Consider the following 18,030-nt stretch of genomic DNA (forward strand, 5'->3'; position numbering starts at 1 on the left):
ACGTGCTTGTGCGGTCCTACAAGCACGACTTTTAGCAAAAAAAAATACACTTTTTTGAATTAAAAAATAAGACAACAGTAAAGTTAGCCCATTTTTTTTTTTATATTGTGAAAGATGATGTAACGCCAAGTAAATTGATACCCAGCATGTCTTCAAAATTGTGCCCGCTCGTGGAATGGCAACAAACTTTTACCCTTAAAAATCCCCATAGGTGAATTAAAAAAATTCTACAGGTTGCATGTTTTAAGCTACAGAGGAGATCTAGGGCGAGAATTATTGCTCTCATAATACCGATCGTGAGGATACCTCACATGTGTGGTTTGAACACCGTTTTCATATGCGGGTACTAGTCACATATACGTTTGCTTCTGCATGTGAGCTCATCAGGACGGGACGTGTTTACCTTTTACCTTTTTTTTTTTTTTTTTTTTACATTTTTACACTGTTTAACCACTTCCCGACCGGCGCACGCCGATGTACGTTGGCAGAATGGCACGGGCAGGCATATTGGCGTACAGGTAAATGTAAATGCCGCCCTGCCATTGTGAGCGCGCCGCGGACTCGATCACCACGGGCATACCCGCGATCGTCTCACGGGGTGGCTGAACGAGGAGATGCAGTTGTAAACAGCATTTCCCTGTTCTGCCTAGCAACAAGTGACGCTGATCTCTGCTCCATGTGATTGGAGCAGAGATCAGTGTTCACTAAAACAAAGCCCAGCCCCCCACAGTTAGTAACACGCCCCTAGGAACACTTAACCCCTACACTGCCACCCCCTGGTTAACCCCTTTACTGCCAGTGTCATTTACACAGGAATCACTGCATTTGTATAGCAGTGATTGCTGTATAAATGACAATGGTCCCAAAAATGTCTGATGTGTCCACCCTAATGTCGCAGTCACAATAAAAATCACTGATCGCTGCCATTACTAGTAAAAAAAAATTATTAATAAAAATGCCATAAAACGATCCCCTATTTTGTAAACGCTATAACTTTTGCGCAAACCATTTTTAACCAAAAATATGTAGAAGAATACGTATCGGCCTAAATTGAGGGAAAACATTTTTTTTAAATATTTTTGGGGGATATTTATTATAACAAAAAGTAAAAAAAGAATGCGTTTTTTTTTTTCAAAATTGTCGCTCTATTTTTGTTTATAGCGCAAAAAATAAAAAATGCAGGGGGGATCAAATACCACCAAAAGAAATCTCTATTTGTGGGAAAAAAAGGACGTCAATTTTGTTTGGGAGCCACGTCGCATGACCGCGCAATTGTCAGTTAAAGCGACGCAGTGGCGAATCGCAAAAAGTGGTCTGGTCTTAAGCCAGCAAAATGGTCCGGTCTGTAAGTGGTTAAAAAAAAAAGTGTCACTTTTATTCCTATTGCAAGGAATGTAAACATCCCTTGTAATAGAAAAAAGCATGACAGGACCTCTTAAATATGAGATCCGGAGTCAAAAAGTCCTCAGATCTCATATTTACATTAAAATGCAAAAAAAAAAAACACTTCTGTCATTTAAATTTTTTTTTTTTAAATGGCCCTTTAAGAGCTATGCGCAGTGATAGACGGGTGGGGGACATCTTCCCCTCACTCGTCTCCATACCCAGCAAGGGGACAGATGCAATTGCCTCCGCCGCTGCCGACGGCTCCGGTAAACAGTGAAGGGCCCCGGATCGTGGCGGGCCCTCTCCTGCCGCCGATAAAAGTGATCTTGTGGCGAATCTGCCACAGAGACCACTTTTATCTTGTAGCGGACGGACTGCTTGCTGAAGAAGAGAATACCGGGTTATGGCAGCTAGCTGCTGGCATAACAACAACATCCTCCTTCAAAGTCATCACGTAAAACGACGGTGGGCGGTCCGGAAGTATAACTAAAGGTAAAGCCTTTTTTTTTAAGTTTTGCCCTTGGAGAGGGATTTGAATTCCTCTCCGTTTTTATTGCTGTCTGTATACCCATTAAGGAGATTCACCCTCTCTATTTGTTCTGTTTACCGTTATCTTCGAAAGTGAAAGTAAAAGAAAATCCCAAATTTTGGGTTGTTCTCAGAAACTAGGGGAAATTTTCCAATAGGGACACTAGTTCTGGTGACCTGGGGGTCCCCAAGAGATTCCTCTCATTTGCAGGGATTTCCTCTCACTTTCTATATGGGATTGGAAGTAAAAATAAATCTTCCGAATGGAACACAGATAGCAAAAAAATACCGACAGGAGTTATAACTCTCTCTAAAGCCCCGTACACACGAGAGGACTTATGTCCGACAGACTTCCGAAGGAGTTCCGTCGGAGTTCTGCCGGAGTTCCGACGGAGTTCTGACGGACTTTTCGGCTGAGCGGACTTGGCCACACACAATCACACTAAACTCCGACGGATTTGAACGTGATGACGTACGACTGGATTCGAATAAGGAAGTTCATAGCCAGTAGCCAATAGCTGCCCTAGCGTCGGTTTTAGTCCGTCGGAATAGCATACACACGAGCGAATTTTTCCGGTGGAGTTCCTTCGGAAAAATTTGAAGCATGTTCCATATTCTAAAGTCCTTCGGACTTTGGCGAGTCAAAAGTCCGTTGCAGCCCACACACGATCGAATAGTCTGACGGAATCAGTCCGTCGGACTTTGGATGTTAAAAAGTCCGCTCATGTGTACGGGGCTTTACTCTATCCAAAAAAAAAAAAAGTTTTGCCCATAGTTCTACTTTAAATTTAAAGTATGAGAAAGCATTAGCCCAGAAATAAAATCTGGAACTGATACAAACAATGAAAGCGTCCTCTGACACACAAAAAGTGTTTTTATTGTCTGTTGCATTTGAAGATTTCCCCAAACTTCCTGTCTGGTGAAACCGTTGTTTACTAGATTGAGTACTAGATTGCAGTAAACACCCAACGGGATCTAATTGTTCACTATTCTATTCAAAACTGGACATACACTTTAGCCTCTTGCACACGGATATAATAATTTACTAATGTTTATCTTAGGCTCTTGTTGACAGAAAGATTCTGAATTTTTTTTCCCATAAAGACCTTGCATAAAACGTATACATGTATGTGTAGCGGGTGTCCCATGGCCCCCTCAATTTTTGCCAGCCGCCGTCGGACATTACACAGGCTCTCCACAGAGGGAGAGAGAGCTAGTCAGTCCCTGTGGGGGATTTCGCCTCCCTCTCCTCCTCACTGACTCTGTCAAAGTGAGCGGTGCTCGCACAGACATCCACCTGCTCTCTGCTCCCTCCACTGTGTTCCTATTGGCAGGAGGAGAAGGAGCTAATTAGAGGGAGCCAATTAATAGGAGCCAATCAGAAAGACTTTAACAGCAGCATGAGCAGCTGCAAAGGATCCTGGGACATGTAGTCCTCATCTAAAACAGCCCCATAGCCTTGTATGGGGGCAGGAACTACAAGAGCCAGAATTCTCTGGGGAAAAAGAACCAAAGACTCCATCTTGTTTTCCTGAGGAAATTCAGTTACCAAGAGGCAGGAGAAGAGACTGGACCCAAGGGAGAAGTGTTGCCACCCGAGTCAGTTCCCTAGCTCATTTACAAGTTCCACGGCTGGTCAGGGACATCCAGCCAAAGAGAGTGGGATCCCAGGTGCATATCCAGGCGCACCTGCACCAACGGCATGAAGCGTTCCAGTGTGAGGTGACCAGACAGGTCACCAGAAGATCCTGCCTGTTCCAGGACGCTCGTTTGGGCCTTGGCTGCAGGATTAGTGAGAGGGCACTTGCCCCTCTGCAGAAAACTAGGACACTGCACATAGAGTTGCCTCAATTTTGCCTACACTTACCAGAACCTGGGTCTCGTTAACGGCCTGTCAAGCAGTCACAGTGTCTGCCTTGTTTTTCGGATCCTGTCAGCATACCACAGTTACACCTTGCCAAGCAGGAGTATAAGTGCACCAACTAAAGTGGGTAGCCGAAGATCCAAGGCCGAAGATGTAGCAGGTGTGTGGGATAGTTTACCTTGGGAGTTAAGCCACTGGATGTTAATTTGGGTACAGTGTTTGTAGTGGGGCCTGTGGTGTCAGGGGACAGAAGAGAGAGGTCTGGCATAAGAGAGGGTAATTTCTCTGCTCTCCTCCTGCCTGGACTCATAGAGCCAATTCATGTAGAGGTAGCCAATCTAAAATAGAGTTGCCATTGCTGAAGTGTTTGCCTCTGTTTTTTGGGTTTTTCACAGGTTTGGAATCCCCTTAAAGCAGCCTGAATATAGTATTGAGCTATATTGCTCTTGGTCTTAGTTATTACTGTTCCATTGATTCACTTGACATATATTTACAGTAAAACCCTGGTTTGAGAGTAACTTGGTTTGAGAGCATTTTGCAAGGCGTGCAAAATTTTAAAATAAATTTTGACTTGATAATCAAGCGATGTCTTGATATACAAGTAGCCTCACGTCACAATGGAGTATAAAAGAGAAGAGAGGCAGGCATTCAGGTAAAGTTGCCTACATAGACCATCCTCTGCACCGCCATTGATGTCATCCCTTCCACGCTGCGCTAGACGAGCGATTCAGGCCTCTCTTTCAGCATAATCTTCCCGGTCATGATTGCAGACTTATAGCGGTGAGAGCCGGCTATGCGGGGGTCGGTCTATGTGGACACCTTTCCCCCTGGATGCCTGCATACTTAGATGTGCCTGTTTTAATCATCAACCATGTGAGTTTTTAAATGTTGTATCTTCATTAAATGCAACCATATTGCTACACTCAGAGGCGTCTCTCTTCTCTTTTAAACTCTGTAGCTCCTGCTGGATTTTGCTTCTAATCCCTTTGTGGAGGCTGCCATTTGTGGATGGACATTTTATGGTTACACAACCTATTACATTGCTATAATCTTTTCATATGGTCTATAAACTGAAGGACTTATGAATAAATGGTTGTGGAATGAATCATCTGAGTTTCCATTATTTCTTATGGGGAAATTTGCTTTGATATACAAGTGCTTTGGATTACTAGCATGTTTACGGAACGAATTATGCTGGCAATCCAAGGTTTCACTGTATATTGTTACTGTCTCTTACTTTTCCCACAGAAACCTTATAGTAAAGACAATTTTTGTGTTTTATCACAACGTGTGTGTTTCTCATTGGTCCTTGGAATCACACTATTGCCATGTGTGCCAGAGGGGGCTGTGACTGTTATTGTGGTACAGAGGCAGAGTGCGGAACCAAACATACTTAAAGCGGAGTTCCATCCAAAAATTGAACCTCTGCTTTTCTGGTTCCCCCAGCCCCCCCCCCCCCCATGTCCCATTTGGCACCTTTCGGGGGGGGGGGGGGGGAGGGAGCAGATACCTGTCTAATACGGGTATTTTGCTCCCACTTCCGGGCATAGATACTCAAGCCACCCACAGGTATCTAGGCCACTCCCCCCCGCTGTATTCTGGGAGACACACGGGTCCCAGAAAACAGCAGGGACCACTGAGATATCGCAGTGCGAGTGGAGCATGCACAGTAGGGAACCAGGAAGTGAAGCCGTGAGCTTCATTGATTCCCTTACCGACTCTGTCACCAAGGATGGAGGCGGCAGCACCAGACAACCGAGGGACAGCCCTGGGGGTAGCGTTACATATGTATGCAACAAATACTTATTAATCCTCTTCTAGTTGCCAGTGTTGCAATATATGCATGTATATATGCATGTAAATGACTGCACTGAAACTGAAATCTATTTTTTATTGTATAGCTGTGTACTAATTGCTGTATTGCTGATTTTTAAGCAGCTATGTGTATTGTTCCACAGACAGAAATACACTTGTGTTCAGAATTTTGTGCTTTTGTGTTCAAGAGACTGTGCATTATTGCAGTGCTACACGCTGCACAATTTTCTTGTTCTTATTAACAATGTCTAAAAGACAGCATATGTATGACAGTGAAAACAGCTGGACTCTCCTGTGCAAATCATAAATATGTTTACCGACAAAGCTGGATGTGGATTTGTCTGAATGAATAAAACTTGGAAGTTTCTGAAGCTCCTCATATCGAGTTATAGACAGACTCCCCTGTTTAATGGAATACTTTGCCTGAATTGTTGATGTGTTATGTAACTGTAAAAAAAAAAAAAACAATACTGTCAATAAAAAGCACATCAGTAATTTAAACAAAATGAAGAAATCTTCATGTTTAATGAGCATGGTGAAGCTTTGTTAAAGTTGTAATACCTCCACAAACAAAAATTAAATATATTGCAGTTTCCCAATCTTTAACCACTTGACCGCCAGAAACTTTTACCCCATTTATGACCAGACCATTTTCTTGTTCATACATCACAGGACACAGCTCTATTCATTACATCATGGGTTAGATAGCTACCTTCAGGTGTTGGACAATGACAACCCTAATTGTAAGGAGAGTTCCTCCCCTATATAACCCCTCCCATATGGCGAATGCCTCAGTTTTTTCGCCAGTGTCTAAGGTGTGTGGACACGATGCAAGATGTGCTAAGAAGAAAGGCTCTGCCACATAAATAGAAAGGGGGATCCCACGAAGTTTTGGGGTCCCACATAGTTCCGTGGTCATCTCCTCTCCCCCCGCACCCCCGGCCACCACCATGTTGCGTGTGCGTGAAGGGGGCACGCTTTTTGTAGAAACGGCGGTAAAGAAGGGGGGGCGTTGATGCCAGCGCCATGCACATGCAAAATGCACAGCGAATTAATGTGCAGGTGTGAAGCGGTTGTTTTAAAAAAAAACTCAGGTCGCCAGGGGTCTGTAAGCAGCAGGATACAGAGCTGTGGGCACATAAGCATCTCATGTGGATTGGATACAGGCATTCCTAGACACCTACTCAGCATCAGGTTGTGCAGGCTAGCAAACATTATTATTATTGTAAGACTAGGCACAACAGTGTATGCAATTGTATAGTACCTCTGCTTTTTGTCAGCTTAGGACTGTCTCCCCATAAAAAAGGTTTCAGGGGCAGGTAAAAAGAGTACCAATAAGTCACTGTCTGGGTCTGGGTGCTCTAGATGTGCCTGTAGGATAACATCCCCCCCCCCCCCCCCCCGAGAGACTAGAGGCAGCCGCACAGGATGATCCATTGCTCCTGTCAGGCTTACAGCCTCTTCCTACATTGCAGCCCTGAATAAGTGTTTTGAGGATATTTGTTTGTATTGCATTGTGTGGTTTACAGGAGAAGTTAGCTGCTTTAATTGCAGTATCTTCACAAGAGAGCAGAAATTTGGGTAGTTTCCCTTCCCCTGCTCTAAATGCTCATTCAAGAGGATCAACAGCCTGAGGATGGAAGATCACCATCAGGGGACAGGGAACAGGTGCAATCTGACGAGGTGGAGATATCAGAAGCCTCACAAGCTCTGAAGTTGTAGCTGCAATATTTTACAGAGGTTCAAGCTGCGTATAACTTACCTTCAGCCTACACGACCAAAGCCTCTGTCTCCTCCTTGGTTTTTTCTTAAATTCCCATAGGTTTCTTGTACCTTCCCAGTCCGTACATTGCTACTAAGAGGTAAAAAACCTCCACAAGGTCCTAATGCAGGTGCTTGCTTACAAACCAGCCAAACACACAACTACTGAGATGCACAGCTCTGTGCACATTGTTGCTAACACACAAGCAACTGATCAGCGGAGGATAACTTCCTTTTTTGGTTATCAGCCCACATGTTTGCATAAATACATGAGTTGGATTGTACAAGATGCATGTGGCAGAACATGTTATTCATATAGAGATACATGTTTTCTGTTTGTAGTGGACTTGTATAGTCGCATGAGGATGCCTGATCGTTTAGGTGCCTGTTTGTGCATACATGCCTAAAATCGCATAAGTGCCTAAGAACGCATAAGTGCCTGTTTGCATAAAAATATGGGATCACACAAGAGTGCTTGATCTCACAAGAGTTCTTGGTCATGCAGAAAGGCTTATTTTCACAAGAAAGGCCCAAATTGCATAAAAATGCTTGATTGCATAAAATTTCGGGATCGGACAAGGATGTTTGATCTCACAAGAGCCTTTGATTACCCAAGGATACTTGGTTACACAGAGAAGCTTGGTTTTTTACAAAAATGCCTAAAAACTGCATAAAAATGCTTGATTGCATAAAAGATGCTGGATTGCACAGGGGTGCTTGATCACACAGGAGTCCTTGGTCACACAAGGGTACTTGTCCACACAGTAGTGCTTATATTGCATAAAATTTTTGATCGCATAAAAAATGCTGAATCACCAAAGAACGCATGATCACCTAAGTTGCATGATCACATAGATTTGCATGGTTGCATAACGAGGCATGTTAATTTAGCTTATTTTCACATAAGAATACGTGTCTGTCTGGATACATGATATGTAAATTACACATTCAGAGAAGCATGCTTGCTTGCAAGATGCTCGTTCCAGAGCACATGATATAGGTATGCGTGTATACAGCGCACATCTTTTTATGTTTTTGCCTTAAACATATTGTAAGAAATTCATGCTTCCATGAACGCACGCTTCTATTGAGGCATGGGGAGTAGGCTTGCTCTTGGGTTAGCTACCATGCTCTAGTTTTAAAGAGTGCTAGGGCCCACCTCTAGCGGGTCTAAGCCCTTGTACACACGGTTGGAGATTTTGACAACCAAATCCGTAGGATTTTGTCCGACGGATTTTGTCCGAAACTGTTGCATACACACGGTCGGACAAAGTTGTTGGAAAATCCAACGTGATTACCTTATTTCGTTACGACGGGACTACGTTCACGCTAGTAGCCAATAGCTTTGGTCTAGGAATTTGATCTGAGCATGCGTGGCACTTTGTCTGATCGGAATTCTCTACACATGATCAGAGTATGTCCGATTGGAGCATTTTGACGGAAACTTTTACCGGCAAGTTGGAAAAGTTGGTCCGTCGGATTATACCGACGGAAACAGTCCGATGCAGACCACACACAGTCTGAATATCCGACAAAACGGTCCGATCGGACACATTCCGTCGGAATCTCTGACCGTGTGTACAAGGGCTTAGAGGCCAGGGTATAGCAGTAATGGCATGCCAAGGCAGTCTGCTGCCGAGAAATCAGTCTCTTGCATGGCTGGACCTAGGTGCATCCAGCATGGTCAAGTATCTGGAACCCCTGGGTTAGGATCCCAGTCTAAGGTACATCCTCAGCCCAAGGAGACTCAATGTGCTCAATACAGTAAAGACTTAAGAGCACTTAAGCTGGGTCTTCAACTTAGAGAAATTGTCTTGCAGCCCCTTGAGAGTTTTTTGGGGTATAGTCATAGGCACAGCCCAAAGCAGGGTGTCTTTACCCGGGTCAAAGGCCAAGACCATAATAAAAAAAAACAATTTTTTTATGTTGGCCTAAGTAGGCAAGTAGGGGAAAGACCTTCCATTTGCCTTTATATGAGGTTATTGGGGAAGATGGTAGCCTCATTCAGGACTGTTCCCTTCGCCTAGTTTCAATCAACGCAATTAAAAGAACAGCATGCTGTCTGCTTGGATCAAGAGAATCTAAGCCTTGGATTTTCCGATGTGCCTGACGTCAGCAGTACGTAAAGCCTCAGTTGGTGATTACTAGCCAAAAGTCTACAGGAAAATCCTTTATTCCAGTCACCAGGAAAGTGGTAACTATGGATACCAGAATCATAGGCTGAGGTACAGTCCTAAAAGAGCTTTCGGTCCAAGGGAAGTGGTCCAGACAGAAAGATTCCTGTCCATCAATATTCTGGAGGTTCAGGCAGTACATTTGGCCCTCAGGGCCTGGACATAAAGGTCACAAGGTGGTCCTGTCTGGATACAATCCAACAATGCTATAGCAGTGACTTAAGGGGGCGCTAGGAGTCTGGATGCCCAGAGGGAGGTGAACCATTTGTTTGTTAGACAGAGAGGCATGTTTCTTTGCCTATCTGCAGTCTTATTCCAGGCGTGGAAAAATTGGCAGGCGGATTTTCTAAGCCACCAACAGCTGTACCTAGGAGAATGGTCTCTACACCCCACCATATTTCAGGCCATATGCCCGAGATGGGGTATCCCAGATGTAGATCTGCTGGCTTCAAGGCTCAACAAGAAGCTAGACAACTTTGTGTCAAGAACAAGTGATCCGCTAGCACTAGGCTCAGATGCCTTGATAATTCCTTGGGATCCGTTTTCTCTGATCTATGCATTCCCTCCGGTTCAGCTTCTTGCGCGGTTCCTTCATAGGATCAAGTGGGAAAGGAAGCCGGTAATTCTAGTAGTCCTGGCTTGGCCCAGAAGGTCCTGGTATGCAGAGATCGTGTGAATGGCAGTTGGAAGGCCATGGGTTCTTCCGCTACGGCCAGATCTGCTTTCACACGGGCCAATATTTCATCCTTCCTTACAAAATCTGAATTTTACAGTTTGGCTATTGAGACCCACATCCTAAAAAAGCATGGGATCTCAGATCCAGTCCTAACCACTCTGGTTAATGCCAGGAAGCCAGCCTCGAGGCATCTATTACAGAATCTGGAAGGCATATGTCTCCTGGTGTCCTGGAGTCCAAGGAATGGCATCCTAGGAGGTATGCCATTGACAGAATTCACACTTTCCTTCAATTAGGAGTAGAAATGAAGCTGGCCTTGAGCACTATCAAGGCTCAGATCTCGGCCTTGTCTGTATTTTTTTTCAGAAACCGATTGCTTTACCATTCCCATGATGTAATGAATATAGCTCTGTGTCCCGTGATGTATGAACAAGATTTTTTAAAACAGATTACCTGTAAAATCCTTTTCTTGAGATTACATAACAGGACACCGATCTCCCAGCCCCTCTTTGGGATTTATATATATACACATGAGATACTTATTGCTTTGCTACAAAACTGAGGTGCTCTCCATATGGGAGGGGTTATATAGGGGACGAACTCCCGTTACAATTAGGGTTGCCAGTGTCCAACACCTGCAGGTGGCTATCTAACCCATGATGTAATGAATAGAGCTGTGTCCCGTGATGTAATCTCAGAAAAAGGATTTTACAGGTAAGCTGTTTTAAAAAAGGCTATATTTTTTCTATTCAGCACTGCGCTACTTTAACTGGTAATTGTGTCATGTAACACTGTACGCAAATTACATAGAGCTTTCTTTTGATGGTATTTGAGCATCACTGTTTTTTTATTTATTCTGGAAAAAAAATATGTTCTACTTTGTTATAAAAAAATCTAATTTCCTCATAAATTTATGCCAAAATTCTGCTACGTCTTTGGTAAAAATAAATCCCAATAAGTGTGTCTTAATTCATTTTTTCAAAAGTTATGATGTCTACAAACAATGGTGGCACATAATTGTCAAGTGGAAGGAAAGTGATAAATGGTTTTGATTTTCTTTTTACAAATAAATATCTGGAAAGTGTGGCGAGCATTTGTATTCAGCCCCCTTTCCTCTGATACTTCTAACTAAAATCTAGTAGAACCAATTGCCTTCAGAAGTCATCTAATTAGTAAATAGAGTCCATCTGTGTGTAATTTAATCTCAGTATAAATGCAGCTGTTCTGTGAAGACCTCAGAGGTTTGTTGGAGAATCTTAGGCTCCTTTCACATTGGAGCGGGAGATGCGTTCGTGGTAAAGCGTCGCTATTTTTAGCAGCGCTTTACCGTCAGATTTGCGGCACTATGCAGTGGTTTTACCCCCGCTATCAGAGGAGAAAGGGTTAAAAACCACTGAAAAGTGCCTCTGCATACACATTATTCCTTCACCGCTCCAAAGATGCTGCTAGCAGGACTTTTTTTACCGTCCTGCCAGCGCATTGCTCCAGTGTGAAAGCCCTCGGGGCTTTCATATTGGAGACACAGCAGCGGCTGTTTCAGGTCGGTTTTCAGGTGCTATTTTTAGCATTGCAGCGCCTGCAAAACGACCCAGTGTGAAAGGAGTCTTAGTGAACAAAATATCCCAAGCTTTTAACATCTCACGAGCACTGTTCAATCCATCATCCGAACATGGAAAGAGTATGGCACAACTGCAAACCTACCAAGACGTGGCCGTCCACCTAAACTGACAGGTTGGGCAAGGAGAGCATTAATCAGAGAAGCAGCCAAGTGGCTCATGGTAAGTCTGGAGGAGCTGCAGAGATCCACAGCTCAGGTGGGAGAATCTGTCCACAGGACAACTATTAGTCGTTCACTCCACAAATCTGTTTTTTTTTATGGAAGAGTGGCAAGAAGAAAGCCATTGTTGAAAGAAAGCCATAAGAAGTACTGTTTGCAGTTAGCGAGAAGCCATGTGCGGAACACATCAAATATGTGGAAGGTGCTCTGGTCAGGTGAGACCAAAATTAAACTTTTTGGCCTAAAAGCAAAACGCTATGTGTGTCAGAAAACTAACACTGCACATCACTTTGAATACACCATCCCCACTGTAAAACATGGTGGTGGCAACATAATGTTGTGGGGATGCTTTTCTTCAGCAGGAACAGTGAAGCTGGTCAGAGTTGATGGGAAGATGGATGGAGCCAAATACAGGGCAATCTTAGAAGAAAACCTGTTAGACTCTGCAAAAGACTTAAGACTGGGAAGAAGGTTCAGCTTCCAGCAGGACAAAGACCCTAAACATACAACCAGAGCTACAATGGAATGGCTTAGATCAAAGCATATTCATGTGTTAGAATGGCCCAGTCAAAGTCCAGACCTAAATCTAATTGAGAATCTGTGGCAAGACTTGAAAATTGCTGTACACAGATGCTTCCATCCAATCTGACAGAGCTTTAGCTATTTTGCAAAGAAGAATGGGCAAAAATTTCACTCTCTAGATGTGCAAAGCTGGTAGAGACATCCCCCCCAAAAAAATGCAGATGTAATTACAGTGAAAGGTGGTTCCACAAAGTATTGACTAAATGTGAAAACTATTTATCATTTTCCTTCAACTTTACAATTATGCTTTAATACTTTGTGTTGGTCTATCACATAAAATTCCAATAAAATACATTTACGTTTTTGGGTGTAACATGACAACATTTGGAAAATTTCAAGGGGTATGCATACTTTTTCAAGCCACTGTATACTGGAATTTACGCAGCTATGACGCTATACTGGTAATGGTAGTGATTAGTGACTTATGATGGGACTGTGATACTGTGAATTTCACCAAGTGATCTGACCAATAACACACTTCCTGTCTTTGGGTGTCTTCACTCCACTGGAGAAGCAATAGAGACACCTTTGCACAGCAGCATTGTGAATCTGGGGAGAGAGAAGTGTAAAGCTGAATGCACACTAAGTGTTTTTTTTCGTTCAACCCAGTGGGCTGAACAAAAAAAACGTATAGCTCACCATACTAACTCATATGATGTTATTGGGTTGATCTCCACACTGAGCTATTGTGTTCCGACAGGGGGACTGCCCCCCCACCCACCAGAAGACAATGATAAGCGCTTGCAGCCATTGGCCGTCAGCGCTGATTGGATGCTGGATTTCTTTTCTTGGTTTGTGCAAAAGTTATAGCGTCTACAAACTATGGTATATATACACTGGAATTTACATAGCTATAACGCTATACTGGTAATGGTGGTGATCAGTGACTTATAGTGGGACTCTAATACCCTGTACATACGATAGGATTTTCTGATGGAAAATGTGTGCTAGGACCTTGTTGTCGGAAATTTCGACCGTGTGTAGGCTCCATCACACATTTTCCATAGGAATTTCCATCACACAAAATTTGAGATCTGGTTCTCAAATTTTCTGACAACAAAATCAGTTGCTGGAAATTCCGATCGTGTGCTCACAATTCCGAAGCACAAAGTGCCACGCATGCTCGGAATCAAGCAGAAGAGAGCACTGGCTATTGAACTTCATTTTTCTCGGCTCGTCGTATATGTTGTACATGACCGTGTTCTTGACGTTCGGAATTTCCGACCAACTTTGTGTGACCGTGTGTATGCTAGACAAGTATGAGCCAACATCCGTCGGAAAAAAGCCCATGGATTTTGTTGTTGGAAAATCCTATAGTGTGTACAGGGCAAAATAGTGTGATGGGCAATCTGGCACTAGCTGATGCTGGCTGGAAAGTAAACTTACTGACTGATATCAATAGTGACACTTATACAGTAATTAGTGCTAATATTAGTGCTAATATTGAACACTGTCACTGTACTAATGACAGTGGCTAGGAAGGGGTTAACCTCTAGGGCCAATCAAAGGGTTAACTGTGTGCCTAACAATGCGTAATGTGTGCTGCTTTTTCTTTACTCTCTGCCTGTTTTTTTTCTCCCCGCATTTCAGGGAGAAGAAACAGCCAGATCGTTGTTCCATGTACACAGAGTTCTGTGTTTTTGTAAACACTGAGCTCTGTGTGTGATTGGACACAGCCGATCAGCTGACTTCAGCCAAAATGATTGGCTGAAATCAGCATGTGTGCCGCTGAACATGGAAAAAACAGCTGGCGTACAGGTATCTGCCAGCCACTCGCAGTATATTTATTGTGAGCAATCGATTGGCAGGTGGTTAAACGTGCTGGCTGCATTTGTTTTCTTTTTTTAGTCTTTGTTTTCTTGTTTTAAACTTTGTTTTCTTTTATTTTCACCTAGTGAACTGACCAATAACACGCTTCCTGTCTTTGGGTGTCTTTACTCCACTGGAAAAGCAAAAGGAGACACTATTAGTGTAGTGGTCTCCCCACTATGCTATTGTGTTCTGACAAGGGGACCCAATGGCTGCTCAGTGCTCACAGCCATTGGATTTCAGCATGCTTATTCCACAGAAGGTCGTGAGACGCTCAACTGGCTGTTTTTGGCTTGTGTGCACCCAACATTAGACTAAAAGATGGCCTTGATTAACAAATTGAGCTAACACTTTAAGCAGTTACAGCAACCGTTATTTTTCCTATTGGTATAAAGGTTTTACATCAATAAATACAAGCTGACCACTATAAGCACCCTATCAGTGGTAAATGGCTTGTCCCAACCCCCTAAAACTGCTATTTTTGCTGCACAGATTGATCTGCTAAAGGAAATTGAAAATTAACAGGTTTACTGGCTGGATCAGCAGGTGATAACAAAAGAAAAAAAAAAGTAAGAAAACATATTAAAGCGGTAGTAAACCCAGTTTCAAAAAACACTTACATTCCCAGCATGCCGGAAATGCTAACTTTCACATTGGTTGTGCTCTCAACCAAACTTTCAAACCATCCAATGGCTGGTTTCATAACTGATCACATGTGTAGCATTATGGCAGTTAAAGAATCATTAGAAGCCAAGATGGCAGCTTCCTTGACTGAAAACGATAGAAGGGTTTACTTCCACTTTAAGTCACCAGACGCAAGAATTGGTAAGCTGTAATACTGTATTAACACTCCAGCTTCACATGGGAAGTGGATGCTTTAGGACAGGGGCCCCAAACTGGCGGCCCTCCAGCTGTTGCGAAACTACAAGTCCCATGAGGCACTGCAAGGCTGACAGTTACAAGCATGAGCATCCCACAGGTAGAGGCATGATGGGACTTGTAGTTTAGCAACAGCTGGAGGGCCACCAGTTTGAGTCCCCTGCTTTAGGATAAAGCCATGTATAAATGGAACTTTACGCTGGAATAACCAATTAACATCCATGAACTTATAAAAAAGGCAATATTACTTATAATCAAACCTCAATACAATTGAATAGCGTATTTAATGTATATATGAAGGAAAGGAGAAAGATCTATAATGGCTTCGAGAATTTTTTTTGATGTTTTTAGCATGGTTTATTATGTGTAAGAAAGGATGTTTTTTTTATTGAAAACTCTGGCTGGTAGTGTATAAAAGACATGTAAAGTTTTGTTTGAATGCATGCTGTGATGCAGCTTTGTTAAAGGTGTAACACAGTATATTTTATGGTGATTAAATGAGGTGTCTTTAACCGCTTGCTGACCAGCTGCCATCATTTTACTGTGGCAGGTCAGCACGATCCCGCAAGCCGTTGTAGCTATACGTCGGCTCGCGGGATTGGGATAGCAGACGTGCACTGAGAGTGATGATGCTTATGGCCGACAGTTGTGATGACCACTGACCACGAGCGATCACAAGCACGAGAGACAGAACAGGGACGAGTGCTTGTAAACACATACTTCCCTGTTCTGAGAGGAGTGACAGTTTGTGTTTTCCTATTAGCTAGGAACCACGATTTGTCACTTCCTCTAGTCAGTCCCCTCCCCCTTCAGTTAGAATCACCTCCCAGGGAACACAATTAACCCATTGATCATCCCCCTAGTGTTAACCCCTTCCCTGCCAGTGACATTTTTACAGTAATCAGTGCATTTTTATAGCACTGCTGTATAAATGCCAATGGTCCCAAAAATGTGTCATAATTCTCCAATGTGTCCGCCATAATGTGAGCAGTCCCGATAAAAATCGCAGATCGCCGCCATTACTAGTAAAAAAATAATAATAATAAAAATGCTATAAATCTATCCCCTTTTTTGTAGGCGCTATAACTTTTACACAAACCAATCAATATATGCTTATTATTATAACAACCTAAAAAAATCTTAATTCTCAGTTTCACTCACCCCTATTTAATATTCTCTAACAGGACCATCAAGTAAATATGCTGTTCGGTGGTATGGGCTTTGAAATAGCAAAGCCCATACCACCGAACAGCATATTTACTTGATGATCCTGTTACAAGATGTCTGCACTTAGATAATGTATCATAACATCAATATATTGCATCTTTTACTTCAAAAGACAGGAAGAAGCAGTTTACCTTAAATGATGCTATGGTGCTGTCTTTAGCTAGTACATAGCCCAAGTTTAATACTCCATCCACTGAACATGTCAGAGAAGGTGCCAGTCCTTGTCCTTTAATACCTAATGACAGAGTTGCTTGCTGAGTGCGAATCTCCAGATTTTCAAAGAACTACAACAACAAAAGTCACAAACAGGTTCAAGGATGTCCTGTACACATAGTAAAAAGCTGTGGTTTTGAAAGCCTATTATGTCTAAGGCTGTTACACTTGAACCCATAGGCTTGTAAACCAAATCTGCCCATTTCGCTGGAAGCTTTCAACTTTAATAATTTGCTATTCCCAGTTTCAATAATTTTCTAGTTTCACGTGACCAAATGATCAAAACTGGTTTAGAAATTGATGGAAGGTACTCTTTAGCTGGTGGTTTTGGTTGATTTCAGCTGCAGTTTCAACCATTTGGTTACGTGAAGCTGGAGATTTAATAAAGCTGTGAGTGAAAGCTTATAAAATGCACACACAATGAAAATAAAATTGCCATGGCTATGAAAATATAAAGGAAAAATGATCCAACAGGCTCATGGTGCAATAACGTTTGTTTAATGGGAATGAAGTGGATAAAACCAATGCGCTTACAAACATAGGATGAACACACGTGTCAAAATTCCTGCAGTAGGGAACCATCCAAGCGCCGTGATGGTTGGATCGTCCAGAAGATAGATGGATGTGTGCAAGATCTCTGCAAGCAGCTGCCAACAGGCTGTATGCAAACTGCTCACTGATTCCGAAGGCCGGCCAGCCAAGACAGAGCTAGAGCCAGCGCCTCCCCTCCTAAACCATACCAGGCCACATGTCCTCAACATAGGGGGGGGGGGGTGGGTGCTTTAGGGCAGGGGGGGCTTTGCATCCCCCCATTTCAAAGCACCTTGCGCCATGTTGATGGGGAGAAGAGCTTCTTCCCGACAACCTTGGCCGGTAGTTGTTGGGGTCTGCGGGCAGGGGGCTCATCGACCCGCAGATCCCGCACCCCCTATGTGAATGGGTATTGGTACATTGCTCTCCTACCCATTTACCCCAAAAAGCAGTGAAATGTAAACAGAACTAGAGCTGTTTTTTTTACAAAGCCTTTATTAAAAAAAATAGCTCTGAGCTGTCTTCTCCCTGTGCCGTCTTCTCTCAGTGCTATCTTCTTCCGAAGTCGTCTTCTCCTGCACCACTGTCTTCTTCCTGGCCACTGTTTACCCACTAAAAACTAAAAGCCACTCTTCTCCTGAGGCTGTCTTCCTCCGTTGTGTTGTCCCCTACTGTCTGACATCCCTTATATAGCCATGGGGTGTGGCCATCTGATGACATCAACCGGAGAGCCCGCCCCTTGTGACGGCATTGAATGGCAACGCCCCATGGCTATATAAGAGATGTCAGACAGCGAGGGGACAACACA

At 43.3% G+C, this 18,030-nt stretch overlaps 1 protein-coding gene across 5 annotated transcripts in view; it reads right to left on the minus strand.

Moving 5' to 3' along the window:
* Window positions 1–18,030, minus strand: part of CFAP74 (cilia and flagella associated protein 74) — a 284,293-nt gene that overhangs the window by 28,589 nt on the left and 237,674 nt on the right. For all 5 annotated transcript variants that reach the window (XM_077457647.1, XM_077457646.1, XM_077457645.1 and 2 more), the window contains 2 exons: window positions 16,610–16,762; window positions 5,911–6,040 (listed from right to left, as the gene is read on the minus strand). In XM_077457647.1, the coding sequence (XP_077313773.1) occupies window positions 5,911–6,040; window positions 16,610–16,762 (283 nt within the window). The remainder of the gene's footprint in view (window positions 1–5,910; window positions 6,041–16,609; window positions 16,763–18,030) is intronic.

The sequence above is a fragment of the Lithobates pipiens genome, unplaced genomic scaffold, assembly GCF_037356315.1.
Source record: "Lithobates pipiens isolate NorthernLeopardFrog02 unplaced genomic scaffold, aLitPip1_a1.2 Scaffold_27, whole genome shotgun sequence".
Lineage (NCBI taxonomy): Eukaryota > Metazoa > Chordata > Amphibia > Anura > Ranidae > Lithobates > Lithobates pipiens.